This window comes from Stegodyphus dumicola, chromosome 12 (genome assembly GCF_044657685.1).
Source record: "Stegodyphus dumicola isolate Sdum_Otavi_A_Nest chromosome 12, ASM4465768v1".
NCBI lineage: Eukaryota > Metazoa > Arthropoda > Arachnida > Araneae > Eresidae > Stegodyphus > Stegodyphus dumicola.
In genome coordinates this window covers 115,739,845-115,756,407 of record NC_140779.1, presented here as the reverse complement: position 1 = coordinate 115,756,407, position 16,563 = coordinate 115,739,845, and the positions used below count along the sequence as shown (strand labels likewise).

The window sequence follows — 16,563 nt, the reverse complement described above, 5'->3', positions numbered from 1 at the left end:
TACTACGCAATCAAAATTCTTCTTCATCAATATGAATCTAAGCACGTATCGACACTGCTCCGTCTTTTTTTCATTTTCCTTGTGTTTTTAATATTACATATATATATATAGCTTTTGACCTGCGTTCGAGAACACTCGGGAAAACCGATAAGAATTCGTTCTACACAATTCTCGCTCCGTCTATGGCATATCGCCAGGTTTTCTGAATGTCGCCAAATGGGTGATTTCGCTCCAAATTTGGCAACCCTGCCTTTCCTTCCCACTTTCTGGCAACCCTCTTTGAGGGAAAGCTATCTTACCGCAGCTGGGCATTTCGTAACAATATAATTTATATTTTTTTGGATGCTGGGTTGTTTAAAAAAACTGAAACATATGTTTATATTTTTTAGAAACCAGACAGAAGCTAAGTTTTGTTTCATTACCTATAAATGTTATTTATTTTTGCCTTACATTTAGGTGCGTCATGAAGCAATTTCATACGATAATAAAATCAATAGAAGAAATTTTGTCCCTTTTTTGTTTGTATATAGTAATTAAATGAGGTAATGTATTAAAAATATTCACAACGAAAATAATAAATTCAGTCATTACTTTCCGAAAAGAAATATAATAATAAATACGTTCTAAAACTTTTAATTGCTTTAAAAGTATCTTCCCTTCCGCATTCATTCATAAAATCCATGCTTTAATTTCGTGGCTCCCTCCTATGTACTATTTGGTAGCATGGGAAGCATTATTTTTGTATGCTTTAGATCCGAAAGATGTTCTTCTTGTCATTCATAACACAAAAATTCTCAAAAGAAGTTTTAAGTAATAAAAACCTAAAAAAATACTTCTTACTCTAGTACCACAGGTAGCTTCTGCGAAGTTTATAATATCGACATATAGCTTAAAAGCTATACTATCTTCCTCCTTTCCACGTGCCTTCACGGTGTAACTGGAAGCACACTCGACGTAAAATCGTGAGATCTTACGTTCGGCGAAGGCTCTATGGATTTCTTCAGTTATTTGACATCAGAAAATCTAAAAGACTCTCCAGTGGAGTTTGAACAAAAAATGTGATGGACGATAATTCGTCACCACCAATATTGGAGACCCATTTCACCCTTTAAAAACGGCAGTACATATGGTATTATCTTCTCCCTCTTTTCTGCGTTTTTTCCTGGTGTAACTATAAGCACACTCGACGTGGATTCGGAAGGACCGGAGTTCGAATCCCGACCAGGGTAATACGGATTTCTTCAGTTTTCTGACATCGAAAAATTCTACAAGGCTCAACAAGGTTTTAACTGAGTGAGATTTCATATTACTTCATTTTTTTTATTTGTATAAAGGGAAAGAATGTTAATATTCCCAAAATTATTCCTTGTACTGATTTTGGGATTTTCTGAAGAGTGTTTGCTTGTCTATTTTATCAGAAGGAAACGTACATACAAAGACGCTGTTATTGCGTTTTAAGTTTAATACAGTTTAAGTTCGCTAACGTGAAAATAAAACGTTCTTTGTTTAATCATAAAATATTCCTTTCGAAAATTGTGTTGCCTTTCGAATTGGTGCTTGATGAAAATTTGCTTTCTTCATCCTTTATCATGATTTGGTGTAAGTTTCAATAATTAAAATTATATGTTTCAGTTGTTTCATTGAATGGGCACTTAAGTTAACCTCTCTAAATAACATTTAGACGTTATAACGACAGCTTATGACTCTCACGCTGAAATTCTTGGGTTCAGAACTGTCTGCTGTTGTCCTTTCGCTATAAGCAAGTCCTTGGAGAGGAAGAATGGTAGGCACATCTGGATGCAGGGGATGTGGATATCTCACAGGGCCCTGATGGCCTGATCAAAATGTTCCTGCTGTACCAAAGTAGATTAGGTTGCTATTTAAGATAGAGAGATCATGTTCCTCGAGGGACGTACCCAGGAGGCCCTTCTTAGATCCCGACCCTGGCTCTTGTTCATTTGATTTCCCAAAGCTACAATGGATCTTTCGAAGCTATTGCAGATGGCATCATAAATTAAAACCTTATTTGCAGGAAGACAGCTGAATAAAAAGTTATATTTTTCTTACTGTCAAGCAGTCTTGATAAAGTCTTAAAAAAATAGCATACGAAGTTTTTTTTAATCAGTTCTGAAATGTATGACGGTATATCGACGGTCTGCAAGTTTCAAACTTCTAAGAACATAAAAACACCAGTGTTTGCTTTGACTTTATTCTGAAGATTGAATTTTTTTTCCTTTTTTTTCCTCTGTTTATAATGAGGTAGAAACTAGAAATTTGTTATTAGCAAAGTTTCTGCACGGAACAAGTAAGATTGTATTGAAGAATACAGCATTTTTTTCAAATATTTTTTGTATACCTTGCTAGATGACAGTGCATAAAATACGCCAAATATTTTCAACCGCAGGCAAGCTTCTAATGTGTCGGAGAAATTGAGAAAAATGAAATAATCTGAAATTGCTAAATAAAATTACGTAGTTTCGGAATTTTCTTTCTAATTTGAATTCAATTGTTAGAACATGTTTTGATAGAATAATTTTCAGTTATATATTAATGTTATCTTACAGCCCGATGCATTGGTACTTTAAGTATTGGTAAGTTATTACTTTACTAATTTCTAAAATTTTCAGACCACTGATATTACCACAGCAAAATTTATTTAATTTAAGTACTGCCTTTCACTGGAACTTAAATACGGAATATTTTGAGTTCCGTGTTTATTAAAAGGAAATTATTCATATGGAAAGACACATTTCCCTAAACTAATTCTATTCCACTATTTGGGTGATTTTTCACATGTACTATATTTAAATGACAACGCTTCTTACCAATATAACATTCAATGATGTGAACCCTTCTGTTAATGTTCTAAATTACATATACTATATATACATATAACCAAAAGAGAAAGAAGCAAAAATTAAAAGCATAAATAAACTTCAAAAGCGAATATGAAGCTATCTCTGCTAAGACTAAGAAATGTAAATTTAATTGTTAATTTTCTATTTATGATTATCGCCTAATTTTATAATAATGTAATTATATATTAGATTATAACTATATAATTATAATTAGCCCAAAGGGGCGGTAGCCCAGATAGTCTATTAGTCTCAAAAAGGCATTTTGTGGCATTTCACGATAAACGTCGAATCACATTTTAAATTGTTGCCACCAAATATTATCGCCCTGTATTATCAGTTGATTTCTGCGTCGGCGAATTTTCTTTCGTTTCCAACGATTTAACTTTAGACGCATTGGAAACAGCACGGAGCTTTTTCGGATATTCGTTTGGAGTCTTCTTTCTCTGTAGAAGTAATGATTAACGGTTTACCCTTTCCGATTAATAATCTTGCTTATTTGGCACTTCTAAATTTTAGTACCAAATATTTAAAACCAATAGAAAGTAGATGATTTCTTATTTCAAATAATAAACCGTTGCCAGAAATATTTTTTCCAAAACATTTTTCTTATCGAAATCTTTGTAATAATGTGTAAACACCCTTTGTATTTTCCGTTTTGGTGCACATTGTCATGCTATGCGCATCTCTTCTGCATTAATAAGTTTAGGTATGCAACTTGGCAACAAAAACTGGAATGAAAAGTGAAAATTCTATTGCTATGAAAAATCGATAAAAAATGTGTGGCCTGTAAATAGCTGTAATATAAGTAATCTGTTCGATTGTTGAAAAGAGTTGGATACAGAATAACTTTGTGATGCTGTGAGTTATATATTCTTATAATTTTCAAGAAATAGTTTAAGCTTCAAAGCTTGCGCTTCATCGCTGCCTCAAATTTATCGTTCTAAAGTTTAAAACCAAACTAAACGCGCAACAAATATTTGTTCTTCCGAGTAAATATTACGAGCAGAAATTCTTAGATACTTCTGCAGAGCTGTTTTTATATACTGAGCGGAGCGAACGGTATTATATTTACTTCCTCCCTTTAATATCGTTCATTGTTTGTTTGTGACATCTTGGACCTAGTTTCCAATTTTTTTTTTCTTTGTCTGTTTTTGAAAAGCAGCGTGAGGTTTCGGGACAGTTTTACAGAAGAAGAAATAAGAGTTAAAGTTATGAATGTTGACAAAAACATGTCTATACTTTTTCAGTTGAACAGTTTGAATTGGCAGTTTTGCTCGTAAACATATCGAAGTGAAACAATAAAAAGCTCATTTTGATCAGATACTTATCTGTTTGCTTAGAAGATACTTTCTGAAAGGACACACTTTAAAACAAGTACAACGAAAGGTATTTTTAGCGAAGATCATTAATTATTTAATTTAAAAATTCGTATGTATTTTTAAATGCAGGATATTGGCTCTTGCTAAAGATACATTTATAGGTACCTAACACATTTATATAATTGTGCATCTTGCTTTTAGCAGTTTTCGCTTGAATTTTCCTAATCATTATTATTAATGACAACAAATATTTAACAGATCTTTATTCATCTGTAAATATATTAATACACTCACTTCCAAAAGTTAAGCACGGAGAGGAAAATGCTAATTTCCGGAAGCAACTCTGAATTAAAGAGGATGCAATTCGCTGCAGAGGTAGATGGAAGTATGCAAATATGTTAGGTAACAGCCAATCGCACTTTCATGTCAAGAAATATGCAAAAAATTCAGTCATATAAGAAGTCACCTTTATGAAGGGTTATAGTTGATTGTAAGTGCTGATAGAAGGTGTTTAAAACTTTCGTACAATTTGTTTTCAAGACATACGTGTTTCTATGACTTGAAGACGAATGGAAGATTCTGAGCGCTGGCGTGTTGTGGGGCGCATTGAAGCAGGACAGTCGATCACAGATCTTGCTCTTTTCTTCGGCGTTCATCATTCTGTAATTTCACGTTTATGGAAACAATTCCAAATAACACAGACAATTGTCCGAAGGCCCGTAGCCGGTCGCCTAAGGGTTACAACTCCCGCAGAAGATCGATATATTGCCATTGTAGCCAAGCGAAATTGCAGAGTGACCTCCACACGTGTGACATCTATGGTTACAGCGTCCATTGGTAAGGAGATATTTGCAGCTACTGAAAGCCGAAGATTACATATGAGTGAACTGTACGCCCGGGGTACCTCTAATTTGTGTTCCTCTATCCGTCCAATCAAGAGGGACACGATTACAGTGGAGCTTTGAACATGTCAATTGGAATGTGTCTGACTGGGGCAATGTCATGTTTACTGATAAGTCAAGATTCGCTCTGGAGCCAGATGACAAGCGTATAAGGATATGGCGTGAACAACGAACACGCAATCAGTCCCAAAACATCACCGAGAATCACACATTCCGAGGCGGAAGCATTATGGTGTGGGCAGGGATTTCATTAGGATACCGCACCGACCTGTACATCTTTAAACGGGGTTCTTTGACGGCTGTCCGGTATCGAGATAAAGTCCTAGAGCCCATTGTGGGGTTGCACGCTGCAGCAGTTGGCCCTACTTTTGTTTTAATAGACGATAACGCACGTCCCAATAGAGCTGACATCGTCGATGACTACTTGGAGAGTGAAGGGATTGCGCGTATGGCGTGGCCAGCATATTCGCACGACCTTAATCCCATTGAAAATCTTTGGGATGCTCTTGGCCGTGCTGTATCTTCACGTTTCCCACCTCCAGCCACTCTTATGGAGCTGGAAACTGCTCTACAAGAAGAATGGCGATTGCTTAATTCTGCGGTGGTTGATCACCTAATTGAAAACATGGTCACAAGGTGTAAACTTTGTGTACAGATGAGGGGGGGGGGTCACATACCCTATTAATTTCTTATGCTATTTATTTTCACTTTATACATAATTCTGTTTAAGTCTCCAGTATGTCATTATCTGATAACTTACAAAAATTTAATATTGTTTTCATTTCTGTATATAATTATTGATTTTGTTTTATGCATAAATATATATGCTACTTTCCTGCCGAATTTTGTGTCAAACAAAGCAGTATTTGTTGATTTTTTTTCATTTTACATCTTCGTGCATAACTTTTGGAAGAGAGCGTATTTATAGATACAGAAAATCGAAGATATACTACAAATCGTACATTAACTTTCTTTGAAACTTTGAATTTTGTTACTCTTCATTTGAAGTCAGAGTTAGGATTTCGCTGGCGTTGAAGCTTTACCAAAAATCTGAAGTGTACACCACATTACTTTTTTTTACAGTCTATTAAATTACACTTATTTTTGCTGCACTTTATTTAAACTTGTTTCTTCGAATTTCATTAGAGATGTCTTCTGCATTCAATTAATTCAGTTCTTTATTCGCGGCAAGGCAAAAATGCATTAAACCTCAAAACATCTTCATTAAGAACTTTAAAATACAGAAAACCACAGAATGAGCAGCTGTTCCGTCTGAAGAACTTTCAGCTTTTAATGATCATTTAGTGGTTTTCATTAAAATAAATTTTCTTAGAATGCAAGCTTTTGGTATAGCGGTGATATAAATGTTATAGAGAATGTTTTACACTTTTACAACGAATGTTACATTTTAGAGATATTTTTCTGTGAAGTGTAAAATTTTGTTACAAGCATAAAGTAGCTGTTATAAAGGATTTTTGAACACTGTAAAATTTTTGACAAATTAAAGCACTGTTATAGAACATTTTAACCAACAGTAATGCAAAGTTGATGAGCAGAGTTGTTAGTGGGTACATTTGACACAAGGTCTAAAATTCCGAGAAGATTTTACAACTCTGAGAAAGTATTTGGCAAATTCTGAGAAAATTAAATAATTTAGAGAAATCATTTAACAAAATCAAATAATGTTACAAAAATGAAACTAATAAGATAACAAACTAAATAATAAATAAACAATAAAACAAAAGTAATAAAATATATATTTAAAATACAGAACCTGAAAAACCAAATGCAGTTAAAAAAACAGTTTTTGCAATTAAAATTAGAGTTTCTGTGCAAAAATTAGTAATTCGGCCTGCTGATAGGAAGATACAATTTTTGGTGCACAAAACTGAAAGCTAACTTTCGGTCACATTTAGAAAAAAAGACACTGAAGTTGCTGCACGAACTGACTTAATTCACTATTCTATTAAGTGTTTCATATGGAAACAAATGACAGCATCGTTAGATCCAGCTCCATTTAAACTTTTAAACTTTTGATAATTCTACAACTATTACATGCAGATTAACCGGAACATAAGAACAACATAATCCAATTACTTTTAAAGATCTCTCTCTCTCTATCTCTCAAGTGTTTCGTATGTAAACAAATGACAGCATCGTTAGATCCAGCTCCATTTAAACTTTTAAACTGTTGATAATTCTACAACTATTACATGCAGATTAACCGGAACATAAGAACAACATAATCCAATTACTTTTAGAGCTCTCTCTCTCTGTATATATATATATATATATATATATATATATAAACTTGTATATAATTTTGGTGTAGGAAAAAAGTAGTGCAGAACTAGATGTTATAACAGTCCAATATAAAAAATTTCAACGTTCTACAACTAATCGCGTATGAGTCATCCAATCGTTCCTGATATTCTCCCAGAGTTTATCTTTCGATTTAAAAATAGTTCTGTGTTATAAGCTGACTTAAAATTCCCTTGAATACTTCTTCTAAGAGAATCCAAAGAAATAGAGCTATGTTCAGTTAATAACTCTGTATCCCTCTTTGCCAAGAGATCGGCCTTTTTCATTACCATCAATATGTACATGGGAGGGTTAATTGTAAATATAATTGTTAATTAAAAGAGTATTTTAAATATGTACACAGGAAAATAATATCACATAATATACCTATTAAGTTTTGTATAATAACGCTTATAATGTTTAAATCTTGGTTAACAACAAATGCTAAACTCCCGGTAGAAGTTCAGAAACTTATCGTTAAGTGCAACAGAAGCTTAGTAAGGGTGTAAAAAACCCTTTATTTAAAACCAATAAGCTGAATAGAAGGCACTCTTGCTGCTTACAATTCCGCCAGCATTTACGGCAAGAAACTCAAAATAAGTAAGTCAAATGTAAGCTTCAATTTAAATAAACTAATAGGCAAATGCTGCACAGAATAATTTAACGCGACGATAGCTCACTTCATCGACGTGGATTTCAGTTATCGGCAATTATAATGTAAGGCCGGAGACAGAAACTCTTATCTAGGATCGCAAACCTTCTAAAATGGCTACAAGTGGCAGAGCACGCTCTGTCTTAACAAACTCAAAAGCTCACTTAAAATACACGCAAACTAATTCACACTCTGACGGGAAAAAGGGAAATGACAGTACAAATTCGAATATAAAATAACTGGTTATTCAATTCAAAGGAATTTCAAAAGCTCTTGTTCCTCTTGCCGGGATAATTTATCTAACGCCTAAATTTTACCTTAGTTATCAGTTGGCACTGAGTCAGATTTTCAGGTACTATTGTAATGCAAAGTTATAATACTGTTACGAATTTTGCACTTAGATAGGTAATTTTGGTAGAATTATAAATAAAATTGTTGTATTTTTCTGTTTAATGTAGCTGGAGACAAGGGTGTCTCGGTAATTTGACGATATATCGCCAAACTGAGAACGGTTTTGGCGACTTATTTTGTCTCCAAACTTGGCGCATTTGGTGACATTTTGGTTCGGTCTCTGTATCATCAGAATATGTATTCAAATTGAATAAATGTAATTGACCGCTATGTCAGCTGAAACCGTAATCCCACACTCTTATTGCTTACCAATAATTTTGAGGAGCAGAAAGCACTAGAAATATCTCGGCGGCCGCTTGAAAGCGATAAAAGACCGGAGAGAAAGCATCTTCTTCTCAGTAACTTAATTATTGTTGTTGCGAGTTGTGCGTGAACTGAAATATCCGAGTTAACCTTCGCTTTAAATGACCTTTGCATTGCGTTGTGTTTAACACTCTGAGTTGTTTGAAGTGTAACTGCTGACTACACACTGTGATGCTGTGAACATTTGTGCAAATATTTCTGTTGGAAATTCCAGAGGTCTGAAATATTTCTTTTGATAAAATTAAATTTACATTAACCTATTATCAGACTTCTGCATTCAATCTATTACAAACCCGTAAGCACGTTACAATACATTTAACTAAATCAAAAGCGCGAAAGCCAAGAGAAAATATATCACAAGCAAAAACTAGAATGTTCGCAATCAATATGTATTTTTTATGTTATCGAGGTTCTAGCGTCTAGACCAGGGGTCTCCAAACTACGGCCCGAGGGCCACATCCGGCCCGCGGACAGATTTTGTCCGGCCCGCGGAGAGCTAGCATACTTGAAAACTCCTTTTAGAGAACATATTTTTTATAGCAAATTAAATTTAGTTTACTGAAGTATTCTAATTTTATGTTGAATAATTATTAATATGACATCTACATTGATATGGTCATGGGCTAACTACTCATAACATTGTTGTAGGCTTATTGTTATTTTTTTTTGTGATAAGTTGGATAAAGAAACACAGAATTGTAATGAGTAAAGACATGTATAATATGCAGAAAATTTAACTTCAGTACATAATAACTAACAAATTATTGAAATGAATCCAACTAACATTTTATACATTTTAAATAAAAACATAACTTATAACAAGCATAATGACATATGAAATACTAATGAGATTTATGTAATTGAGATTTTCCACTGACAATAGTTTGTAGCTGTGGACTAATTTTACTTGTACCAATTATTAAAATAGATTTAAGATGCTCATCAGTTAATTTAGATCTGTAAACATTTTTTGTGTACTTCATTTTGGAGAAGGTCTTCTCACACAAATAAGTAGTACCAAAAACAGAAAACAGCCCACGAGCAAATTTATGCAAATTATCAAATTGTGTCAGTGGAAGACTCTTATAAAATTCCAACAAAGATGAGTTTTGATATTTGTTCTTAATTATATCAATGCACTGTAGATCAATCATTTCCATTTGAAGTTCCGGGGCTAGGGTTTCAATGTCAGTATCAAAAGGATTCTGAAAAATCTTAATTTGATTCGCAATGGCATCAAAGTCCGAGAAACGAGTATCAAAATTTACTTTCAAAGCACTCAAAGTTTCGATTGCAAAATCGATAGGAAACTCAGTCTCAGTGGTGTGGCTGAATATTTCACATGTTTTAAAATGTGAAAAACATTTACTTCGTAGTTGTGATTGAAACAGTATCAGTTTCTTCCGGAATGATTTGATATTAGTGTATAAATCAGGAAGATGCTGGTTTTCTCCTTGCAATCTCAAATTCAGTTCGTTCACATGTTTTGTCAAATCAACATAGAATGCTAACTTCCACAGCCATGCGTTGTTTTGTAATTCAGTAAGAGGGCGATGCTTTTCATTCAAAAAAATTTCGATCACTGCTCGAAGTTCAAAAAAGCGCTGAAGGACTTTCCCACAACTAAGCCAACGTACGGCAGTATGATAAGGTAAGTCATTTTGTCCAATCTCTTCAATAAATTGTCGGAATTGTCGGTGATTCAACCCAAAAGATCTAATAAAATTAACAGTTGATATGACTGGTTTCAGAACTTCAGACATATCCAAACATTTTCCGCACAAGGACTGTTGATGAATGATACAATGTAAGACTAATGGTTTTGAACCACCGTCATTTTCTACAGCCTTTGACACAAGAGCGACCACTCCTTTATCTTTCCCACTCATGTTTTTGCCTCCATCAGTTGTAATACGAGTACATTTCAAGTTTTTCCATCGAAGGTTCTTTTGATTAATGGCCATTTCAACTCCTTTAAAAATATCTGTACCAGTAGTTGTGCCATGAATACTATACATATCAAGAAGTTCTTCATGCACTTCATAGCTTTTATCTACTCCTCGAATATAAATCAACACCTGAGCAGTATCTGACACATCCGTTGACTCATCCAAGGCCAAAGAAAACCACTCAACATGTCCATTTTTGTCGAACAGTTGAGAGGATATATTTTCAGCAATGCTTTCTACCCTTCGAGCCACAGTGTTTGCTGACATACTGACAGTTTTTAATAAATTTACCTTTTCAGGGCATATTTCTTCGGCTACTGCAATTATGCATTCTTTGATCATTTCTCCATCGGCGAATGGTTTTCCACGTTTTGCAATTTCAAGAGCCACACGAAAGCTGGCACAAGTTGCAGCCTCTTGTTCAGTTTTGAGTTTTGTAAATGAAGATTGCTGCGATTTCAATCCGCGTTTCATAGCTTCGAATTTTTCTGTCCGCAAACTCCCTGTATATTTTGAGTAATTTCGAAAATGTTTTGTTTCATAATGACGTTTAATGTTATATTCTTTGAGAACGGCTATGCTTTCATTGCAAATCAAACATAGCGCCTTGTTACTGGACTCAATTACGAAATACTGAATGTTCCACTGATCTTTGAATTTTCTGCATTCACTATCAATTTTTCGCTTCTTTTCCATACTACTAAATCACACACAAAAGCAACAATTCAAATCAAAATACTGTTACAAAGATGTCTTAAACTTAAACACGCACAAACACGTTTTAAGGAGGTATGCACTATTTTATTCCACAACAGTGTCATAGGAACTGACTTCTGTACGTGCTATTAGCGCCATCTGTTAGTGATGGAAGGTACTACCTATTTCCGCTTGTGTCCACCAGATGTCGTGTCACGTTACTCCTCATGGCTCGTACTCTACGACTAATCTAGAAATTACAGATAATGACAGGAAAATTAATAATATGCAGTGCTGCCGTTTTGCGGACTTTAGTCCGATTTGCAGCCTTTTTTAAACGTTGCGTACTTTTTCGGACTTTTTTATTCATCAGTGGATTATTTCACTTTTTACCACCGGCAACAATGATAATATGGTTTTGGCCCTCGGAACTTACTGGAATAATCAGTATGGCCCTAAGGCTGGAAAGTTTGGAGACCCCTGGTCTAGACGATCCAAAATGGAAATTGTCTGATTGAAATTGGAACAAAAATTCCAAAGAATTCTTGAAATCCTTAGAAATCCATAGAAAGAAAATTCATACTTTGATGTATAATCATGAATATTCCATTTTTCTTCGGCGGAAGATTTTGAATAACCACCTGATTGCAGATTCGAAAATAATTTAGAATTTAAATTTCAATTATAGAACTTTTTGTAGAAGGAAAACTCAAGTTGGATTTTGTTGCTTATGGAATCTGTTTATCATAATGATGTTATGATTTAAGGGATAAAAAGAATTTCTTTGAGCAAAGATAATTATAAAAACATTTTTATGATTTAGTATCTAACAACGGAAAAATACTATGTAGGTGTCTACAGCGGTTGCTAAAATGACAAAAGCAGAGAAAGTTTTTCCAGACAAATATTTTGAAATAAACGTGAAAGCGAGTGCCCAGAAAGATAACGATTTCAGGAAGATTCTGCATTCTAATTGCAATGTTATGAGGCATACAAAATCTACGATTCAAGAAATGTATTTTTAGACAAAGGAACGTTAGGTCAGGGCTATTAGTCTCGAAACGGGATTTTGCGTTAAATCACTGCAAAAAGGCTTAATCACTTTTCAAACTGTTGCTACCAAATATTATCGCTCTTTATTATTTTAAAAGAAATTAAATGAAAGAGAAAGTGCATGAATGTATGTATGTTTCTCGCATTATGAGAAAACAACGGTACCTAGACACATCCAATTTTGAATAACATAATCCTTCACTCGAATATGGACACCTGGAAGTCTGAATTTTGAATTTCGAAACAGGAAAAAAAAATTATCTCCAGAGCGAAAGACTGTCTGTCAGAAATTCTAAAGATATGCTATTTTTAAATATCAACAGCTGTGTGATATTGCTGTTGAATTAAAATTTATGTTGTTTAAGTGCGAAGAACATGATATTTATTAATAAAGGTGACACACAAAACATTAGAAATGGTTCCTATGGGTGTAATATAAAATCTGAAAGATTTCAGACTTTTTTTGCTTTTTTTTCTTTTTTTTAACTTCCTTGAACGAAGTAAAGGAAGTATAGTAATAGAAAAAAAAATTCAGGTGTCATATTTCATCGAATATATCTATTTTGACCACTCTCGAATCCATTTGGACGGCTTTTTTGCGTCACATCTGTACGTAAGAACAGAATAAAGGATTCGTTTTTCCAAAAACGGGTTGTAAAATAGATTTAAATTGATTTCAGAAGAGATTTCTTCATGACATTTCTACGTACGTACTTATCTCGCATAACTTAAAAACGATTAGTAGTACAACGTTGAAATTTTGTATACCGGACTGTATAACTAGTCTTAATTCTAGTTATGCACTTCCCTTTTCTGTTGCAATTACGTGCGCCAATCGTATCCATAGATGTATATATAAAGCACTTAAATAAAGTTAAGGTTTTTGTATGCCTTTTGTTAATCTGCATGAAATAGTTGTAGAATTATCAACAATTAAAAACTGGCATTAGGTTTAACGGGGGGACGCAGTTTGTTTACATTTGTTGTTGTTAAACTCAGTTGTTGCACCAACTTCAATGTCTTTTTGCCCAGTAGGACTAAAAGTTAACTTTCAGTTTTTGGCTAATTTTCGTATTTGGACTCAAAGCTCCAGGAGGAAAACAACTGTTAAAGCATACACATTGCATAGAATGAATTAGATAGAGACAAGCACATTACATAGAGGCATAGAAGGAAAAATACTAGAATACGGCTCCGAACCTCCAGACATCAGATCATCATATTTGACCCGCCTATATAAAAATGCACCCAGTTATGATTTGGATATATAGTATTAATGCTTTCCATGGCAAGGTATTTCAAGACCTCTATAGATGTTTCATTCTTGATGACTGAATCAACTGTGTCTGGGTTTGGAAGACAGATAGGCGGCTTGTTGGCGACCAATTCTCCTATTAGACCAATTAGAGCACATTACTCCCTAATTTTACGAACTCTTTGGAGGAAACCATACTGCGTCTTGAGATTTCTAATTGTATCCTGATGATTAGGCCAGAAAAGATCTCTAATGCGAGGCAACTTCTCATATAAGATAACAGCTCTCTCTTTAATAACAGTTCCTGTCTTAAGATTTCTAGTTGTGTCCCGATGATTATTCCAGAAAGGATCTCCAATGCAAGCCAACTTTTCGTATAAGATAACATCTTTCTTTTCAATAATAGTTCGTACGGGCAAATGTTTTGTCAGTAGTAGCATAACTTCAATAGGGGTAAGATGTAACACCTCCAGTAATAAGTCCCATTGCTTCGTGTTGAAAAATTTCCATTTTCTTGAGATCTTATTCACTTGCATTTGTGAGTGGTTCACAGCAGTACAGTATCAAAGGTAATACGAAATATTTAGGCTTGTTCTTGCGCTTCCTCACAAGAAGTCAGCCAAGCATTTCAAACAAGTCAGCCTTTGATAGGAGCGTTCTATAAGTGACTCTGCATGTAGTCTCTCCAACTCAATTTGCTATCAAAGATAACGCCTAAGTATTTAAATTTATCAGTATTTGCAATCCAAGCATCTTCAGAATTCCCTTCTGGGCAGAGTGCCTGATGAGTCAGTGAGAAGGACTGATACGCAGTTGCATGGACCTCCGACCTAAGGTTCTACACCAATCAGAGTTATATGTCCATGCGACGGAAAAGAATCTACCATCCACCGCCAGCGGCATTCACTGAATCAACGATAATAATATTACAATGCTAAATTGATAATGTCATCTATACAATAATTGTTACATAATAATTCGTATGAAAATAAATATACGATCAATTAATAATTACATTCTCATGGATAGGATCTATGTTGTGGAGAGTGGAACTTATATATTAACCAGTTTTTAAACCTATGTCTTCTTCAATACGTCATAACTTCATATTCTTATCAGTTACACACCTAATGAGATGTGTGTCCGTATTATTTTTGCACTTATCCACAGAGTAAGCCAGTCACATCAGTTCAGGCAGCTGATAGTTTCATAGCCCAAAGAATATGATGTTGTGTAGGCTATTCTATGTTCACTTTTGTTAAGTTCATCGTTCAAGTAAATACTACTTGTCCACTTCGATAAATCATAACTTCTTAACCTTAACAGTTTGCACACCTCATTATGTGTGTCCATAGCAATTTGCACACTGTGTCGCAATTATCCACAAGGCAATCGCGAAATTGCAATAGGGAAGTTCATTGTAATATGTACACTATTTTACTATTATCCACAGAAGCAAATGTTTTGTAAATAATGACTTGGCTCCCAGATGATAAAAAAAAGAAGGAAACTAATTCTTAAATTTTTCAATACAATTCTAAATTGTGCAAAACTACAGATTTGTTAAACAGTTCCAGTCAATACAAATTGACTGGTATTCCAACAATATAAAGCACATATTCTAAAATAAAACGTCTAATGGAAAACAGGAACTAATTCCCAATTAAAATAGACATAAAATACATAATTATTCAGCACATATTATATACCAATCATCATACCATAAAAATACACATGTTTCAAATGCTGCAACTAATTTTTTATTACAGTTAGAATATTTACCAATCAAACGTACTACAAATGTACATGTTTAAAAAACTGCAACTAATTTTTTTCATGGCAGTTTAAATAAGAAATTTCTATTATACAATTATAAATAGCACAAATAAACAAATTCAATCTATAAAAATTGACAGGTATTCCTACAACATAAGAACACATATTCAAATATAGCTAATCATTCTTATAAAATGGCTATAATAGTGCCCAATTTCTTCAAATAATTAAAACCTTCTACAGAAAAAGAGGAACCAATTCCCAATTGTAACAAACTTGAAATACCAAAAATTATTCAGTGCATATTATATACCAATCATTTATACCATATAAATGCACATGTTTCAAATGCTGCAACTAATTTTTCATTACAGTTAGTATAGTTATCAGTCCATCCTAGTATATAAATGCACATGTTTCAAATACTGTAACCAATTTTTCATTACAGTTAGTATATTCCAATTTGCCAGCTAATAAAATAAATCCGCTCTAAGTTGAATTGGCTGTAATAGTTCACAATGCTTAAAATAGTTAATAAATAGTTAATCTACTGGAAAACAGAAACTTATACCCAATTGTGATGGACATGATATTCAGAAGTTATTCTGTACAAGGCTGTTATAATTCCAGATCCTATAAAAAGCTACAAAACATCCTCAGATGTTTATTCTTATATGCAAGTACAAAACACTGAACTCTCTATCAAATATAGAAGAGACATTTACCAATGCTATCAAAACTCAATAGACCTAAATATTTCATACATTTAAGTAGTGAGAAGGACTGCACCACATCAGTGTATCAGTTTGAAAGCACTGTCATGGCTTGATTCAGTCGCTCCTCTATATGAGCTTTGCATTACTTTTTGGTGCCTGAGTTCAGATGACTAAGCCATAATATTTAGAATAGCAGTTTCCATATTTAACTTCTAATGCTTCTAACTACTTTAGGTATACTTGACTTAGTTGAACTATATAGCGACTTATCGCTGAGTCCAAGTGTGTAAACGACGAAGTTCAGAGAAGGGTGAAGCTCAGTCTTTATCATCTCAAACTAAAAATACACTTGGTTCCTTTCTCGGGCTTACA

The 16,563-nt window shown here is 33.9% G+C and overlaps 2 protein-coding genes across 11 annotated transcripts in view; one reads left to right on the top strand and one right to left on the bottom strand.

Annotated features, from left to right (window-relative positions):
• Nucleotides 1-16,563, top strand: part of LOC118181291 (FMRFamide receptor-like) — a 647,035-nt gene that overhangs the window by 339,865 nt on the left and 290,607 nt on the right. The window lies entirely within an intron of this gene.
• LOC146993734 (general transcription factor II-I repeat domain-containing protein 2-like) lies at nucleotides 6,840-11,169 on the bottom strand. The gene is made up of 2 exons (XM_085827417.1): nucleotides 10,116-11,169; nucleotides 6,840-6,853 (listed from the first exon to the last, which is right to left on the bottom strand). The coding sequence occupies exons 1-2, from the start codon at nucleotides 11,167-11,169 to the stop codon at nucleotides 6,840-6,842; spliced, it is 1,068 nt and encodes a 355-aa protein (XP_085683543.1).